Source organism: Sebastes fasciatus, chromosome 1, assembly GCF_043250625.1.
Source record: "Sebastes fasciatus isolate fSebFas1 chromosome 1, fSebFas1.pri, whole genome shotgun sequence".
In the NCBI taxonomy this organism is placed as follows: Eukaryota; Metazoa; Chordata; class Actinopteri; order Perciformes; family Sebastidae; genus Sebastes; species Sebastes fasciatus.
The window spans coordinates 6049178-6065301 of NC_133795.1; the positions used below are offsets into that span (position 1 = coordinate 6049178).

At 42.1% G+C, this 16124-nt stretch overlaps 1 protein-coding gene across 8 annotated transcripts in view; it reads left to right on the plus strand.

Moving 5' to 3' along the window:
* The window catches only part of itpr1b (inositol 1,4,5-trisphosphate receptor, type 1b), a 123484-nt gene that overhangs the window by 79000 nt on the left and 28360 nt on the right, over positions 1–16124 (plus strand). For all 8 annotated transcript variants that reach the window (XM_074651148.1, XM_074651231.1, XM_074651306.1 and 5 more), the window contains 8 exons: positions 1670–1853; positions 3173–3435; positions 5530–5730; positions 7623–7733; positions 10052–10147; positions 10219–10353; positions 10817–10924; positions 12567–12798. In XM_074651148.1, the coding sequence (XP_074507249.1) occupies positions 1670–1853; positions 3173–3435; positions 5530–5730; positions 7623–7733; positions 10052–10147; positions 10219–10353; positions 10817–10924; positions 12567–12798 (1330 nt within the window). The remainder of the gene's footprint in view (positions 1–1669; positions 1854–3172; positions 3436–5529; positions 5731–7622; positions 7734–10051; positions 10148–10218; positions 10354–10816; positions 10925–12566; positions 12799–16124) is intronic.

The window sequence follows — 16124 nt, forward strand, 5'->3', positions numbered from 1 at the left end:
GCACGCCTTTGTTTGTGTGTTTGCACGTGCACACTGTACAGTAGTGTGTCTTTGTGTGTGCATTGAGTTTGGCTGCATGTAAATATCCCCAAAAAATCGTGTCTTTTATTTTTGCTGTTGCTCGCCTGTTTTGTAAGCGTTACCTCCCAGCGTATAGTCCTCAGGGTGCCAGACCCGTGTTATGCATCCGGGGGCAGAGAGCAGATGGCGTGAAATCAGGTGAGCACAGAGAGGCCTTGCAGCATGTCTTGCAGTGTGAGAGGAGGCTTATGTAACGGCTTCTAACAGAACCTCTGGCTGTCAGCACTGCATAGAAAGTGTAAGAGAGACAACGATAAGAAGTGGCGGTTACTAAATAAAAAATGTCCTCAGACCTTGACGACCTTGTTCTCCGATCAAAGGAGGATTTTTTTAAAAGAAACATTACATGTTGGTGTTGAAAGTCAACCACCTTGAACGAGCATTTTGGCACAACATTAGGTAAAAAGTGGTGTGTAAACTCCTCCATCTGGAGCAGCCGACCAGTAAACATTTTTTTTAAAACAGTGGTTCCCAACCTGGGGTCCCACTTAGGGGGGCACCAAAAGATCACAGTGGGTGCATCAGGATTTGTCTGCCCTGAGGTTGTCAAAATTAGCCTGTTGGGCTTGAGTTATGATTTAAGCATATTTTTAATGATAAATGCAGTACCTGTGAGGGTTTTTGGACAATATTTGTCATTGCTTTGTGTTGTTAATTGATTTCCAATAATAAATATATACATACATTTGCATAAAGCAGCATATTTGCCCACTCCTATGTTGATAAGATTGTTAAATACTTTAATTTGCGACTGTTCATAGTTAATCGAGATTAATCATGCAAATCGTGATTAAATATTTTAATCAATTAACAGCCCTAATTTTATTTCTACTTAGTAGTAGAAATATTCTGCTTCAATTCATATTTGTTGACGTTTAGCCTTTCAATAACAATATTTTCCCTGCGGTCAAAAACCTATTTGCTCTCCCGCTTGACGCACACAAAGAGAGGCTCGCACCTGTATTAACGGGGCGGTCTAGCAGCAATCTGACACCATAAATTACATTCATTTAACTACAATAACAAAAATGCTCCAACGCTAAATAAATTAAGATCATATTACGTATCTGCATTTGCTTGGCGATCACTTTGTTTACTGTATTTTGACGAAACTGATGAGTTCTGTTCATTAAAGAAAAGTTGATTTTAAAACTAAATAACTCATTTAGTACACTGAATCACTTTATTCAAATTGAGGATTTTGCTCGAGGATTTGCAATTTTTTTCGCGTGGGCTCAGCTTTTTTAGATACAAGTAGGCGGGGCTTTTCCAGGGAACTAAAAGTTTCCTTCAGCCCATTGTTGTCTGTGTTTCCATAGCGATCTAAAGGCAAATAAGTAAAGGCAAATTAGTCCGCTGACCTATGAAAAAGCAACGTGACATGGGACGAGGGCTGCTGGTGGTCAAAGCTGTAAACACACTCTGAATTTTTAGGGGGGCTCAGTTTTTCTTAGATACAAGTAGGGTGAGGGGGGGCTTCAAGGAAAATGGGTTGGGAACCACTGCTTTAAACCACAGAAGTGTAAGACAGAAAAAGTGGAGAACAAATAACATGCATTGCCCTCTTCTTTCTTTTTTTTCCCTCCAGCGGTCGTTCTACTGTCGTTTAACGGGGGACAACAAGTCCGAAAAATTCTTCAAGGTGTTTTATGAGCGCATGAAGCTGGCCCAGCAGGAGATCAAAGCCACTGTGACGGTGAATACCAGCGATCTGGGCAGCAAGAAGAAGGACGAGGAGCCACCGGATAAAGACACGCCAGCACGCAAGAAAGGTGAAGTTTAGGTCACCAACTGGAAATGTTAGATCATATTCTTAAGGGTCACATGAGATCTTCAAACTGGCAAAATAAACCTCTGTCGTCTTCCGTGTACATGACATTTAGTCGGTTTGAATACCCAGTCTCTAAAGGTCATATGTACTAAAACAGAAACTGCCACATCATTTATTTAGTTTATATATTCTACTATTCATTCTTCTTTTTATTCTCCTACATTGTCTGTAAGCATTTATTTTAGGAATTTCATACAGTATCAAGGGGACCTATTATGATTTTTTCTCTTTCCTTTAGTGTGTTAAGCTTTGTTTATACTCACGCGAGACACTGTGGCGCGGACCTCCGTAGATGGCACGCGCACTACCAAGATGTACAGATACGTTTATGCTGAGCGCGTTTTTCGTTGCAATATGCTTCGAAACGCCAGGGGGAGTACAAACAAAGTGTTCTGTAGATAAGCATGAAGTCAACAAGTGGTACCGGAAATGAAAGTAGGCCCCCTGGCAACACTAAACTCCGACGTATGTACCGCCAAACATTGCATGTGTGTCTGTAATTATTAGTTATTTACCTCCAAGTCTAAATGACTTTCTGTCTCTCGGTGCTTCCCCTCGGGTCGCCACTCTTTCCATGAGACCTTTTTTTTAGCTTTTACAAAAAACAATCTTTCATATTCTTTCACAGCTTGCGGCAAAAAGCTTCTTCTTTTTCCAGCGTGTTGCCTATTCCTTTCCAAGAGTTTAATGACATGTGACTGTCCTTGTGGTCTCTCTATGAACAGTTTCAGAGATGTCTGCCAGTCTTCCCTCGAAGGCATCCATGTTGAAATGGAAGGTGGTTACAAAAATTCTGAGTTGCACAACAGAGCACCACGCGAAAGCCGTGATGGCTTAATTTTGTGGCACGCGCACCTCGCACCGGCTTGACTGAAAGGCCTTGTTCGAAGTTCTGCCTTTTCTTCTGTAACGTGGTGATGTCACCAAGTAACACATTTGCATGATAGCCGCCCAGTAGAGCAGGCTGGGCTGTTTGGGAGGGCGGGGCAGGAGCTCAAACAGAGCAGAGGGTGAAAAGAGGTGCTGCAGCACAGCCGGTATGAGAAGAATAAAGTGTTTATTGAACATTAAAGCATGTAAACATGTTCTAGTAGAAACCAAAATAAAAGTATCTACCTAAAAATAAGCAAAATAGGTCTTCTTTAAATTAAGACATGATAATAAAACATGATATTTCGCTGAAAAAAGTGTCCGTGTATTTAAATGGTTATACAAACCAGTGCATGAATATGTGTTTTACTCTCCTGTTCATGTGATTAGTCAAAGACGTGCCGGTGGTGGCGGTGGTGACCGAGGAGGTGAAGGAGCAGCTAGTGGAGGCCTCCGTCGTCACCAAGAAGGCCTTCACCACCTACCGCCGCGAGGCCGAAGCCGAAGAGCACCAAGCGGCCGCCGACGGCGCCCCCGTCCCGACCGCCGATAAGAGCCAGGAGGAAGGCGAGATGAGCGTCATCATCACCATCATGCAGCCCATCTTGCGCCTCATGCAGCTGCTCTGTGAGAACCACAACAGAGATCTGCAGGTCAGCCTTTACACCAGTTTGTTGTTTGTTTTGCCTAAACTCACCCCCCCACCTGCCGCCCCCATCCCTTGACTTGCTAACATTTCCTGACCTGTGTTCTGAACTTTCTACCACCACACTCGATTATACAGAAATGAAACCGTGTAAAAAATAGGCACCATTTGCAGAACTTCCTGATGCAGCTGTTTCCGTATCTGGTGTGTCTTTGGTCTGGTTTCACTATGAGGAGTGTGTTGGTGTTTAGTAATGGCTAGCTCCAGCAGCCCAGACAGTAGACTTCCTTCTTGCACTGATTCCGTTTTGCACACCAAACCGGGGGCAGGCCTTCATTAAAAGATACGTAGCTGTCTGAGTGCTGAATCGCTCTGTCTCGTCCATCCTGACGCAGCGTGGGTGCAAGATATCGATTTACTGCTAGCCGTGCAGCACAGATGATCGATTCATTGACAAGACATGTCTGGCTGCTGCAGTGGTGGAAAGTAACATACACTAAATTTACAAATACATTTACTAAATTTTGAGGTACTTCACATGAGTATTTCCATTTTCTGCTACTTTATACTTTTACTCCACTACATCTCAGAGGGAAATATTCTACTTTTTACTCCCCTATATTTATTTTAAAGCTTTAGCTACTTTGGAAATTTACATCATTGATACAAAATATAATTAAACTGATCATTATAATATATTACTGTAGATTAAACTACCCAGCGGCAGTATATAAAGGCATTTAAATGAGCTCCCCCTTTACCATCATTAAAGTGATGTACACATTAATGCATCAGTAATCATAATACAATAATATAATATGTATTATTTTGCATAATGCATAATAACTTTTAGTACTTTAAGTATATTTTGATGATAATACTTTTGTACTTTTCTACTTAAATAAGGTTTTAAATGCAGGACTTGAAACAGAGTATTTCTCAACTGTGGTATTAGTACTTTTACTCAAGTAAAAGAACTGAGTACTTCTTCCACCACTGGGCTGCTGAATAGGCTTACATGCTTAAAAAGAAGACAACGATAGAATGAGCCTCATGACTCTTAAATTCATGTATTTATTTCTCACTTAGGAGAAAGACAGAAAATGTTGGAGAAAACATGTTTTAGATTCCCTGAGTAAAAGTTTAAAGGAGTGTTCTTAGTACCACCTGTCTCTTCAGACCATAGCCGGGTTTCCACCCAGAAGTTCCTGGTAATTGTAGTCCTGGAAAGTCTGAAGTCTGGAACTACTCCTCAGGGAACTAAAAGGTTCCTTCAAGGTCACTGTGACCTCACGCTCATCCCATTCTCGTGATATCTCAGAAACGCCTGGAAGGAGTTTCTTTGAATATGGCACAAACATCCACTTGGAATCAAGGATGAACTGATTACATTTTGGTGGTCAAAGGTCAAAGTTTAAGGTCACTGTGACCTTACGTTCGTCCCATTCTCATGGTCGTCAAAATCGAGGTTACTGGGACCTCACAAAACATGTTTTTGGTCATAACTCAAGACTTTCATATGCTCGTTATGACAATTTCACACCAATGTCTAACGGGATAAAATGATGAAGTGATGACATTTTGGACAGACGTGGATGTAAGCTGCAACTTGACTGGTTGGCGGAGGCAAACAACTTCGAGGCGGTAATTCTAGTTTAAAATGAGTCGGGAAGCCGACAGCTAAGCCTAACTTTATTTTTAATGCAATCAAGCAAAGATAAATGTTCTCTCTCTCTCCTGAAATGATCCTAAATCGATACTAGAGTACTTCCTTGTTTTATGAATGATGTGTGTGTGTTTCACCAATCAGCTACGGTCATCCATGCAAACCACTCCCCAAAAGTTCCTGTACTTTTTGGGGGGTAAAATGTCCCGGAAAATGTCCCTGGAACTTAATTTAGACCCTGGTACCTGCGTCGAAACGGGGGCTCATGATGTTCAACATCAAGTCCACAGTTTTGTCTTTCTTATTTGTAGTTTAAAGTGTGACATTGTCTTGATGACAAAGATGCTGTATATCACAAATCAATGGTGATAACATGGGTCCTGAGAGAGAAGGATGTGCCTAGTTAGTGTATTCTTTGTCTCCTTCCATCTCCAGAACTTTCTGCGCAATCAGCATAACAAGAACAACTATAATCTGGTGTGTGAGACTCTTCAGTTCCTGGACTGTATCTGTGGCAGCACCACGGGCGGACTGGGGCTGCTGGGACTCTACATCAACGAGAAGAACGTAGGGCTCATCAACCAGACTGTGGAGAGCCTGACTGAGTACTGCCAAGGTCCCTGTCATGAGAACCAGGTGAAACATGTACACACAGAACATGGGTAGCATGAAAACGCACACTTAAGATGTACTTTTAACTATTTTTAGTCTGCAGTTTGTAACTATCAGAGCCTTTTTTTCATTTAGATGTTCAAATTGTGACCTTTTTGTTTTAGTAATCATACTGGTGGTTTTGTTTGCGTAGGACTGTTATTAGTCTTCAGCGTTTCTCTTTTTATGCCCAGCACTAAGCTGCCACACTAAAGTCACTCGTCTTTCTTCAGCAGTGTAACAGCAGCCGACTCTGGGCAGCGTGCCCGTGTTTGTTCTTTGGTATGGATTAGCATTGCTTGGTCTCTCCTCACATGATGGTGGCATCCTCAGTTCAAGCCGCCGTGGGGTCATTTTATGGCAAGTGTGAAACTGGCATGACTAAACAAGCAACTGGCCAAATGCAGTCGCCCCTTGAACTGATTTCAGTTCCCTCTAACAGTGCTAGAAGGGACGTCTGCCAGACTAAACAAAGCTCTTTGTTCACATCTACTGAGAGAGAAAAGAGAGAGAGACAAGTGCTGGAACTATTTTTGTTTTGTGTGTTGTTTGCGTGGGATTAAAGGGATAGTTCAGATGTTTTGAAGTGGGGTTGTATGAGGTTCTTGGTTGTCAGCACGCCCCCCGGTTTGGAGAAACAGACATGAGTACAGATACGGGAGCAAAGCAATGTACTGCTTTGGACGGGGGCAAAAAGTATTTTAGCCACCTAAAAGACAGGCCCACATAAAAAAATATATCAGTTAAGTGTACGCTATATTTAGAATATTTTAACCACCTTACCTTACCGTCAGACAGCCTTTACTGACGGGGAACTGAAGCTTTCGTATCCATCTATGCTCTCTTCAAAGCCGCCAAACTCCATTGACAAGGTGTTGCTGGTCTACCGCTGCCTCGATTTAATCTAACCCTTTAAAACACTAAAGTCACACAATAACACAAACAAACTCACCGATCGAGGCAGCGGTAGACCAGCACCTCCTGTGATCTGTGAGGTTAAATTACTGTTGTTGTCAAAGTAATCTAGTGGCTTTGAAGAGAGCATAGATAACACTGAGAACGGCTTCAGTTAACCGTTGGAAAGGGCTGTCTGTCTGCAAGGTAAAGCAGTGAAAATGTTCTTAATATAGCATACACTTAAACTGATATTGTTTTTTTTAGGTGAGCCTTTCTTTTAGGTGGTTAAAATACATTTTGCCGCCGTCCACAGCGTTACATTGCTTTGCTTCCATGTCGGTACTCTTGTCTCTTGTCATCTACTGTAGGTAATACACTGACTATAGATGAAGTACCTCATACAACCCCACTTCACCTGGAACTGTCCCTGTAAGTTTCTTTCTTAGATGGCATCAACATATTTTGCTCCAAACCATTTGGCTTCCACAAACCATTGTTTAGTTTCCGGGTGTGGCACATGTTTGGCAAAATGAACTGCAGGTTTTGAGCACAAAGCAAATACTGATGAAATGTGCCCCACAGTAATGACATGTGACCCATCTCATCAGCACATGACTGTGCCAGGAAAGCTTGAGGGAATAGAAGGGAAAGAAAGGCTGTTTATTAAATATTTAATTGTAATTAAAATCTGGAATGCTGTAAAATTGAAGATCTCTTGATTAATAGATTACAGATACTGTTTGTTATCTGATCAAAATACTCGTCTGCTGTACTGCTGTGTTTACCGAGGATGTCAACAAAACTCCAGCAGCATCAGAAAACATTAATGTTATATTTAATTGTTGTTGAGTGGCTGTTTGCATAAAAGTCCTGTCAGTCAGAATCTAACTTTTTGATAATAATGTTGCTACTGCTTGAAACCGGTAGCTCTCCTATTCCGGTATACACATTCATCTATGTCCGTGTCATTTGTTCCTCAGAACTGCATTGCCACTCATGAATGCAACGGCATCGACATCATCATCGCTCTCATCCTCAATGACATCAACCCACTCGGCAAGAAGAGGATGGATCTGGTGCTGGAACTCAAAGTGAGTGATTATTGATAAAAGGAAGTGTAAAATAAACACTTCAAAACACCATTAGTGTTACATATACAGGCATGCTAGTCTTTGGTTTGCTGCTTGATGGTATAGCTTTCTTATTTTCGGGACATGTGTGTCAATGTGTCTGTGTCTGCGGGACACAGACACATTGAGATGTTTTTCTGTGAAAAAAAAGATTGCTTAAAATGAGTGAAAGTTGCAAAACATAAACGTCAGACGTGACATTCAAAGGAAGAGATGAATCATTTAATTGCAGAGAAGCAGTTACATCACTGACAGAGAAATTATAATGCAATGCAGCCACAAGTGTAATGATTGTGATCACAGTTACAGTCCGGTGTTATGAACTTGTTACTCAGCTAGAAAAAGTTAAGACGTATCATTCTCTAGAGCTTATCAAGTCATTACAGGAAATCACTGACTGAAGAACGGTGTTGACTTAAATAAGGTATGCCAAAATATGGAATCAACCCATCATAATAAAGTACTTCATCATGCATTACATTAAAAGGACACATGTCAAAGCACGTTTGTCCATATAGTGTTTTTTTTCTGTCAGATAAGCGCTGGTAGGGAGATGGGGAGCACGTCATCAAAAGAGTGCTCCCAGTGTTTTTATGCCTCCGTGCCGGTGACAACCGTGGTTGGAGGCAGTATGTTTTCGGGTTTTCCGTCTGTTCGTCCGGTCCATTCTTGTGAGCGCGATATCTCAGGAACACCTGGAGGGAATTTCTTCAAATCTGACTCAAATGTCCACTTGGACTCAAGGATGAACTGATTTTGGAACGGATTTTGGTGCTCAAAGGTCAAGGTCACTATGACCTTACATCCGTCCCATTCTCGTGATGTCTCGGGAACGCCTTGAGCAAATTTCTTTGCACAAACATCCACTTGGACTCTAGGATAAAAAATATGTTGACAACATATCCCCACTATAACTGCTGTTGTGTGGTAGACTAGCATCGCCCCCTTTGCTTTGTATTTATCTATTTGGGCTACTATCTATGTGTTTGACATTGTTTTTTGCATCATGAGCACCAACCGGAGGATGCGTGCCCTTGCTTGCTTGTCACCGCTCAATCTGACAGCCGTAGAGCAAGGAGAGCGATCCGTCAGAGACTACACATATAAAAGCACTCATATATAAACACTCACCAGCAACAATAGGTGTCCGCCCGGCCGATCTGCTCCCACAAATTGGCTTTTTGGTCTTTTGTTATGATAGTGTCCGTCTGAAATTGCATACTTTACACGACAAACCCAATATGTTTACTATCGTTCAACATAGTTTTGTGTGAATAAACGGTAGTATGTATCTTTGAAGAGAGGAGGTTAAGGAAGGAACAGGAAGGCCCGTCCAGCGGCAATCTTGTAACAGGAGAGACTTCACAGAGCAGGTCCTAAACACACTGGAGCACACGGATTTAAGGCAGTAAACTTTATTTAAAGACTAACCTTTCGACGCCAACATCATCAGAGTAAAAAACACGCAGTTGGCATATCTGTTATGTATGTACTGTATCTGTTTGGATGCACTCAGCAGTAATTTACGTCGTCACTTCCTGAGAGCTTCCTTGCTGGTTGGAGACGTGTAACCATGGTAACCCGCGCCAACCTCATGTGATGAAAACGACAGTTTGTGAGAATTAAAAATCTGAATCAATTAAACTATGTATTACGCCTAGCTAAGTGAAATCTTATCCTTACAGTTAAATGGAGGCGTTAGTGACGTTACAGAGCTGTCCGTCAACGTGTGTTATGAACGTTGTCGTCAGTACCGCATTGTATTGTGGGATATTTATGCCGCCGTAGTATCCAGCGTTGCATACTGTAATATTTCACCGGAAATAGTATGCAATTTGCGTGGTTTCATACTAAGGTTTCGGACATACTAAATAATCTCACATACTGTTTTAGCGTACTAAATAGCATGTTAGTACGGAATTTCAGATGCAACCACGGCCAAAACACGCTTCTCCATTTCCTACAGTAACGTCACCAGCGCTTTTCTGAAAAGTTCAGAGATTTTCAACTAGAAGCACTCGAAACGGCCGCACAAAAGTGGCTGAGCACTCAGGAAAAAGACTGAAGGCCGCGTGTGGCCGCTAACGCTCTCTACTCATCGGGAACAATTGAAAAAAGACGCTGAATGGACACTGAGTATTTACTGTTGGTTTCCCTCTTTAATGGTGGGCTTGATTTACTCCCTGTGTGAAGTTTGAAATGCTGAACATAAGTGACTGTTTTCACACAACCTGAGTTGATTCTGTGCTGTAATCTGTACTCTTTCCATCTTTCCGTAGAATAATGCCTCCAAGCTTCTTCTTGCAATTATGGAGAGTCGCCATGACAGCGAGAACGCTGAGAGGATACTATACAACATGAGGCCTAAAGAGCTGGTGCGTGCGACATCATGCAAATCATCTGACAGTATTAAAGGGATGTTATGTGACAGTGTGTATTCTCGCAGGTGGAAGTGATCAAAAAGGCCTACATGCAGGGCGAGATAGAGGTGGAGGAGCCGCAGGAGGGTGAAGACGAAGAGGAGGAGCACTCCGCGTCTCCACGCAACGTCGGCCACAACATCTACATATTGGCTCATCAAGTAAGCCACCGACTGTCCGTAAAATCAGCTGTGCAGGCAGACACACCCATGAGCACGTGCACGGCCGCATGACGTAGCCAGTAGATTCTCAGCGGCCTCACTGTTACTGTACGCCTCTGTCATCGCCTGCGGCCGCTAAAGACATGTGATACCTGCCGTCCTTCACACATGTCCTCTTTTTCAGCCCTCAGGCTCCGCGCCGCTCAATAGCAGAGTGTTCAAAACATGATTTTGTAACGACTACAATTATGGTTGTGCAACACCCACTGTTCAATCCACACCCTGCAGCCTTGTGGTTGAATGGACGGAACATTGTGCATTCAAGAAGAATAAATAGCATGTACTGTACCCAGCTGTTAAGTACCAGCAATGTGAAGCACGTGTACACATCAGAGCCGAATGTTTCTTTGTGTCTTTGTCCTGAGTCACTAATCTGTTTGTCACTGTTTGATTGTCATTGCAGTTAGCCCGTCACAACAAGGAACTGCAGGCTATGTTGAAGCCAGGGGGGACGTATGGAGAGGGCGATGAGGCCCTGGAGTTCTACGCCAAACACACAGCTCAGATTGAGGTCAGTGGTTAGGCCCGTGTCCGAGCTAAACCGTGCCATTTTGGATCTACCGTCACTGTTGTCTGCCCACTATCTCACATCTATTACAGTGGTTCTCAACCTTTTAGAGTCTCGACCCCCAGAATAATCCCTCTTTACCCTCTTTATTTCCTTTTCTTTTTTTTTAAGCCCCATTTATATATTATTTTTAGCCACAGTTATTTTTTTCATATTTTTTTTTATTTAATTTAATTTTCTATTTATTTACTTTTTTTAAATTATTTAATTTTATTAGTATTATTTAATTTTTATTTTTTTTAAGAACAACATGGGGTGGGGGGAAAGGATGTCACGGACACCTTTGCCTTGTCTGCAAAAAAACAATAAAAAGATTTGGAAGAGAATAATCAGGTTAGTTTTCACGACCTTCCCCAGTTTTGTTTAGTTTGAAGAGCCCTTAGGCGTTGTCCAATGTGCTCCAGACACTGTGGATTTTTGGGGATTTTTCGTGACTTTTCCTCTCCCTCTGACCCGCCAGAAATCCCCCGTCAGAAACTCATCTGTAGGAACACTTAAAAGATTATTTTTTGGGCTTTTCAATACCTTTATTGATAGATAGAGAGAGAGAGATAGTAATGAAAGGGGGAGAGAGAGAGAGGTTGACATGCAGCAAAGGGCCACAGGTCAGATTCAAACCCTCTCACAAAACATTCTCCATTCGAAAACATGTTATATTATTTTTTATTTTTTAATATCTTCTTTTATTGTGACCCCCCCCCCCCTCCCTCCCGCCACCCCCTCCTGAAATCATCTCGTGACCTCCCAGGTTGAGAACCACTGATCTATAATAAGACGTCCGTGTTAGCTGCAGAGAATTGCGACACATCTTGGCATCTCAATTGACTCGAGGCATGTGACTGTTTTCTTGGCCGGCCCTTGAGTTACACTGTGTACCTTGACAAGGTGGCTGAACACCTGTGGCATGTTTACACATTATCCTCGTGAAGAAGGAATGCTGATTGTTGACAGTGTCCTGAGCTCACCTTGTTTGTTCAGTTTATCAGACACGTTCTAAAGGAAGCAAGTTTGTCTTGCAAAGTACAGGTTGTGACAATAACCAGTCAGATGATTTGAATGAATGAATGAATGTTCTATAAACACCTGGATTTAAAGAGGACAGGGTCAAGACTAGGGCTGACCAAAATGCTTAAAAGCTTTGACCGTTGCCATGGTAATCAACCTCCAAATCAGTATTTAAATGCTTCATTATTGTTTTTTTTAAATATATAACTATGTAATAATAATGCATAAATCCCCAAATAGACCATGAAATAAGGAATAATCCAACAACATTATTCATATTCAACACTAATTATTAGTTATTCTCAGACGGACATTGCTGTTTGTTGTGTGTAGAGGTGCGTATGTGTCTAGTAGTGCAGCAGCAGCACTGAAATAGGGGAGATGGAGACAGAAGAACATGTCAGCCTGCTGAGCTGTGCCACAAAGCTTCAAATACCTTTTATTATTTCTCACCAAAGCCTCGAATCCACAAAAATGTTATAAGGGACAGCCCTGGTCAAGACATATTTTTCCGCCACAGTTACAATCAGAGAGTGTGAGTATGTGATCGGTGAATGCTTCTGTGGTTGTGTGTGTCCAGATCGTGCGGCTGGATCGCACCATGGAGCAGATAGTCTTCCCCGTGCCCAACATCTGCGAGTTCCTCACCAAAGAGTCCAAGCTGCGTGTCTACTACACCACGGAGCGGGACGAGCAGGGCAGTAAGATCAATGACTTCTTCCTGCACTCTGAGGACCTCTTCAATGAGATGAATTGGCAGAAGAAGCTGCGAGGTACTCAAGAGGCCACTGGTGACGCAAACACGGTTCCCTGTACGTCCTTTTTTTCCTCAACTCTTTATCTCCTACTGTAGTTTACATGCTGTCCTTTTGCATCCCTCCAGGTCCCTTAAGCCCCCCCTCCCATCCCGAATGAGACGCAGATATTAAAGCCTCTTTCCACTCCGTAAATGTTATTCGACATGTTGGCATCATGTGTGAGCAGGAACTGGAGACAAGTAATTAGCAAGTAACCTATTAGCTTTTTGTTTTCCACTTCCAATGAAGGGCAGCGCACAGCCGCTCCTCGAGCCTAAGGGCCCTATTTTAACCATTATATGCTATTTTAGCTTTTAATTATTAAATAATGTTGGGGTAATTCCAAAGAAATTTCAAAAAGGTAACTTGCTAATTATCACTTAATTACCATGGAATTTTCAGACCTGTATAAGGAAGTGCAACCCAACTTTCCGCTGTACGTCAACTTCTTTGGCAATTTGTCAGCTGACGATACAGTGAAGACTTCCTGATCTCTTCCTCCACACCTCTCGTTTGATCGAAAGCCAAAAAGGCATCAGCCACAGTTGTGTAACAGAAAATGTTCCCATATACTCAGAACATTCCTCTGGGTGCGCTCAGTGTTATCTAGAACATCTTTCCTGATTCATTGTCTATGGAGCAGCTCCACACTTTATACTTGATGACAACACTTACTTCTCTGGTTTCTAGGCGGCACACAATTCCAACGCCGCCTTTTACGAGAAAGCGAACGTAGTCTGAGGAAGCCCTGGTTTACAGAGCCGGCTGATAATTACCCTCGCGGTACCTGTTATCTCTGACTCAGACTTTAGGTTATGTCGATCCAGCTACGGCAAAGAATTCCTGGCTTTGTCGAACTTATTTTGTGGTACACCCCTGTGGTACTCCAAGTATGACAATAAAACTAAATCATACACGCTTGTTAGATAACGCAGGTCTAACCTGTAATTTTAAGTTTCAGTTGTACCAACCACAAAACTCAGCCTCAGGGTTTAGCTGCAAAATCAACAGCAGGTGAGCAGAACATCATTTATAGAGTCCAGTCTAGACCTGCTCTATATGAAATGCATCTCGAGATAACTTCTGTTATGATTTTACACAATATAAAAAATAAATTGAATTGAATTGAAAGAGCCAAAACATGACTTTGTTGTCGTAAATTCTATGAAACCATTAACTGTTTGGACATCACCGAATAAAACAGGCTTAAAATCACTTTTGAAATCCATCATTCAGCCCAGCTTTGTCTTCTTATTTCCCAAATAGCTACCGTTCACGGCATTGCTGCCATCCTTGGCAAGTTTAGATGTTTAATACCTAACACCTAATCTATCTTTTATGGTCATGCATATCTGCAAACAGACTCAACATATATTCTTTTTCTAGACAACTAACTCACTCTGATAATTGAACCCAGCAATGTTGCAGGTTCCGTGAGTGAAAGGGGCGTTAACTCTGAAACCTGGAGGAATGGAAGTGGAGAGAGCATGTAAACCTTATTTAAAGCTTATTTAAAGTGCAATAGAGTAACAATATCAGTCTAAGATGTGATAACAAAATATGTAAATCTGTAAGTTGATGTTTTCCAGCCAGGAGAGAGTGATGTAATGGATGATATACATGATAGTTGTGGTCTGTACGCATGTCCTTTCACAAAAATGTCTTAACTTTGGAAGTTGCACATAATTCCTGTATTCTGTTACAGGGAGATTAGTGTCAGGTTTTTGTCTTCCTGGAAACAAAGAGGCAAAAGAACAAATGTTCTGGCAGGATTTAGTAGTATTAACTTTTACACCATCCCTCCTTGATAGTCTCGTGCCACTGCGGATAGGGAATTTAGAGCTGAAACTGTGAATGATGGATCAACTGGTGTTTAAGGGTGCTTTCTCAAACCATAGTCCGTTTGGCTCGTCCGAATCACAGTGAAATTGATACTTTTGGTTCGTTTTCTATTTAGTCTGGTTTGGTTTCACAGTGCACAAATTAAAGCAGACCAGATAAAAAAAAATGAAGTTGCTGAGGGGCGTTTACGAAGGAGCAAATGTATCTTCTTCGTTTGGAGAGCTGCCACTTCCATGCAGGGAATCTGAAATATTGTGGTCAAAGTTTTTTCACTTTGACTCGGCACTGATTTACTGTGTGCATGAATCCCTTCTCCTCCAGTTTATAAACGTCACTATTTTTGTGGACTTTATTTAGCATCTTCTGTACGATTACTGCGTTCACAACAAACGAACCGCAACCAGAGTTTGATTAAAACGGACTAAATGCTGGCTTGTGAAAGCACCCTAAGTGGTCACACGAGTGTAGAATGTTTTGTTTTGGTAAAAGCTTTGGATGGAGGGTGAAGCCTGTCTCCACTCTTTGATTTGATCAGTAATATTTTGGTTTTCCTGCATTATTTTAAGCAAAATCAGGAAAGTAAACAGGGACAGGAAAGATGGCGGTGAAATAGATACGACGTGATAAAGACCCCTGACTAGATTCACACTCAGTTGTCTAAAAAAGCTAAATGTAAGCAGGATGCTCCACGCCTGTTGACCTGTTTCATCCAGCTGCCAGTGTGAGGTCATGCTCAGTCACATTCTTTACTTCTGACATGGCACAACCTTACTGAGAAAAAGCTCAAGGCAGGGTAGAGGACACCGGATAGCTCCCGGAACAGCAACCCGAGACGGGATGAGCTGTTCCCAGATGATCCAGGAAAAAAAACATTTAAGTCTTCCTCATTTTAAACTAAACATTTGTTTTTCCACAAACCTTAAATACCCGTAGTCACACAGGCCTGAACGCTATGTTGAGTTTCCCTGGGCAGGTCCCTGTTGACCCCCGAGGTGATGTTGTGGCCTGTCTCATGGTCAGGCCTGACGGAGGATGGTTTGTCTATAACGTGATAAAACATGACAACCACCACCTCTCCCCTATCTGAATGAATCATCAGCATGGCTGGAGACCACATTGTTCCGCTGGTGCTGTTGACCACTTGTCGTGAATAGAATTACTTCTGTTGCTAAAAAGTCCCCACCCGCAGTTCTTCTTTTCTGATAAACAGTCGCGCTCAAAATAGCTTTGGCACGATACTGATCTCCTGACCGAGGTCCGAGTAGGCTGAGCGTGTGTGTGTGTGTGTGGGGGGGGGGTATGTGTGTGTCTGTGTGTGTGAAGGGAAAAGTTCATGTGAAAACTGTAGTGTATATGAACATGATATTTGGCTCTGTGTACTTAAATAGATTTTAGGTTTTGCCTGATTTTACCCTTCAAAGTGAATCTTTTGTTTACAGTTTTGGTGCTAATGATGGCCACACACAGTCTCCTTTTGATTCTGTTTGATTGACGTGTTT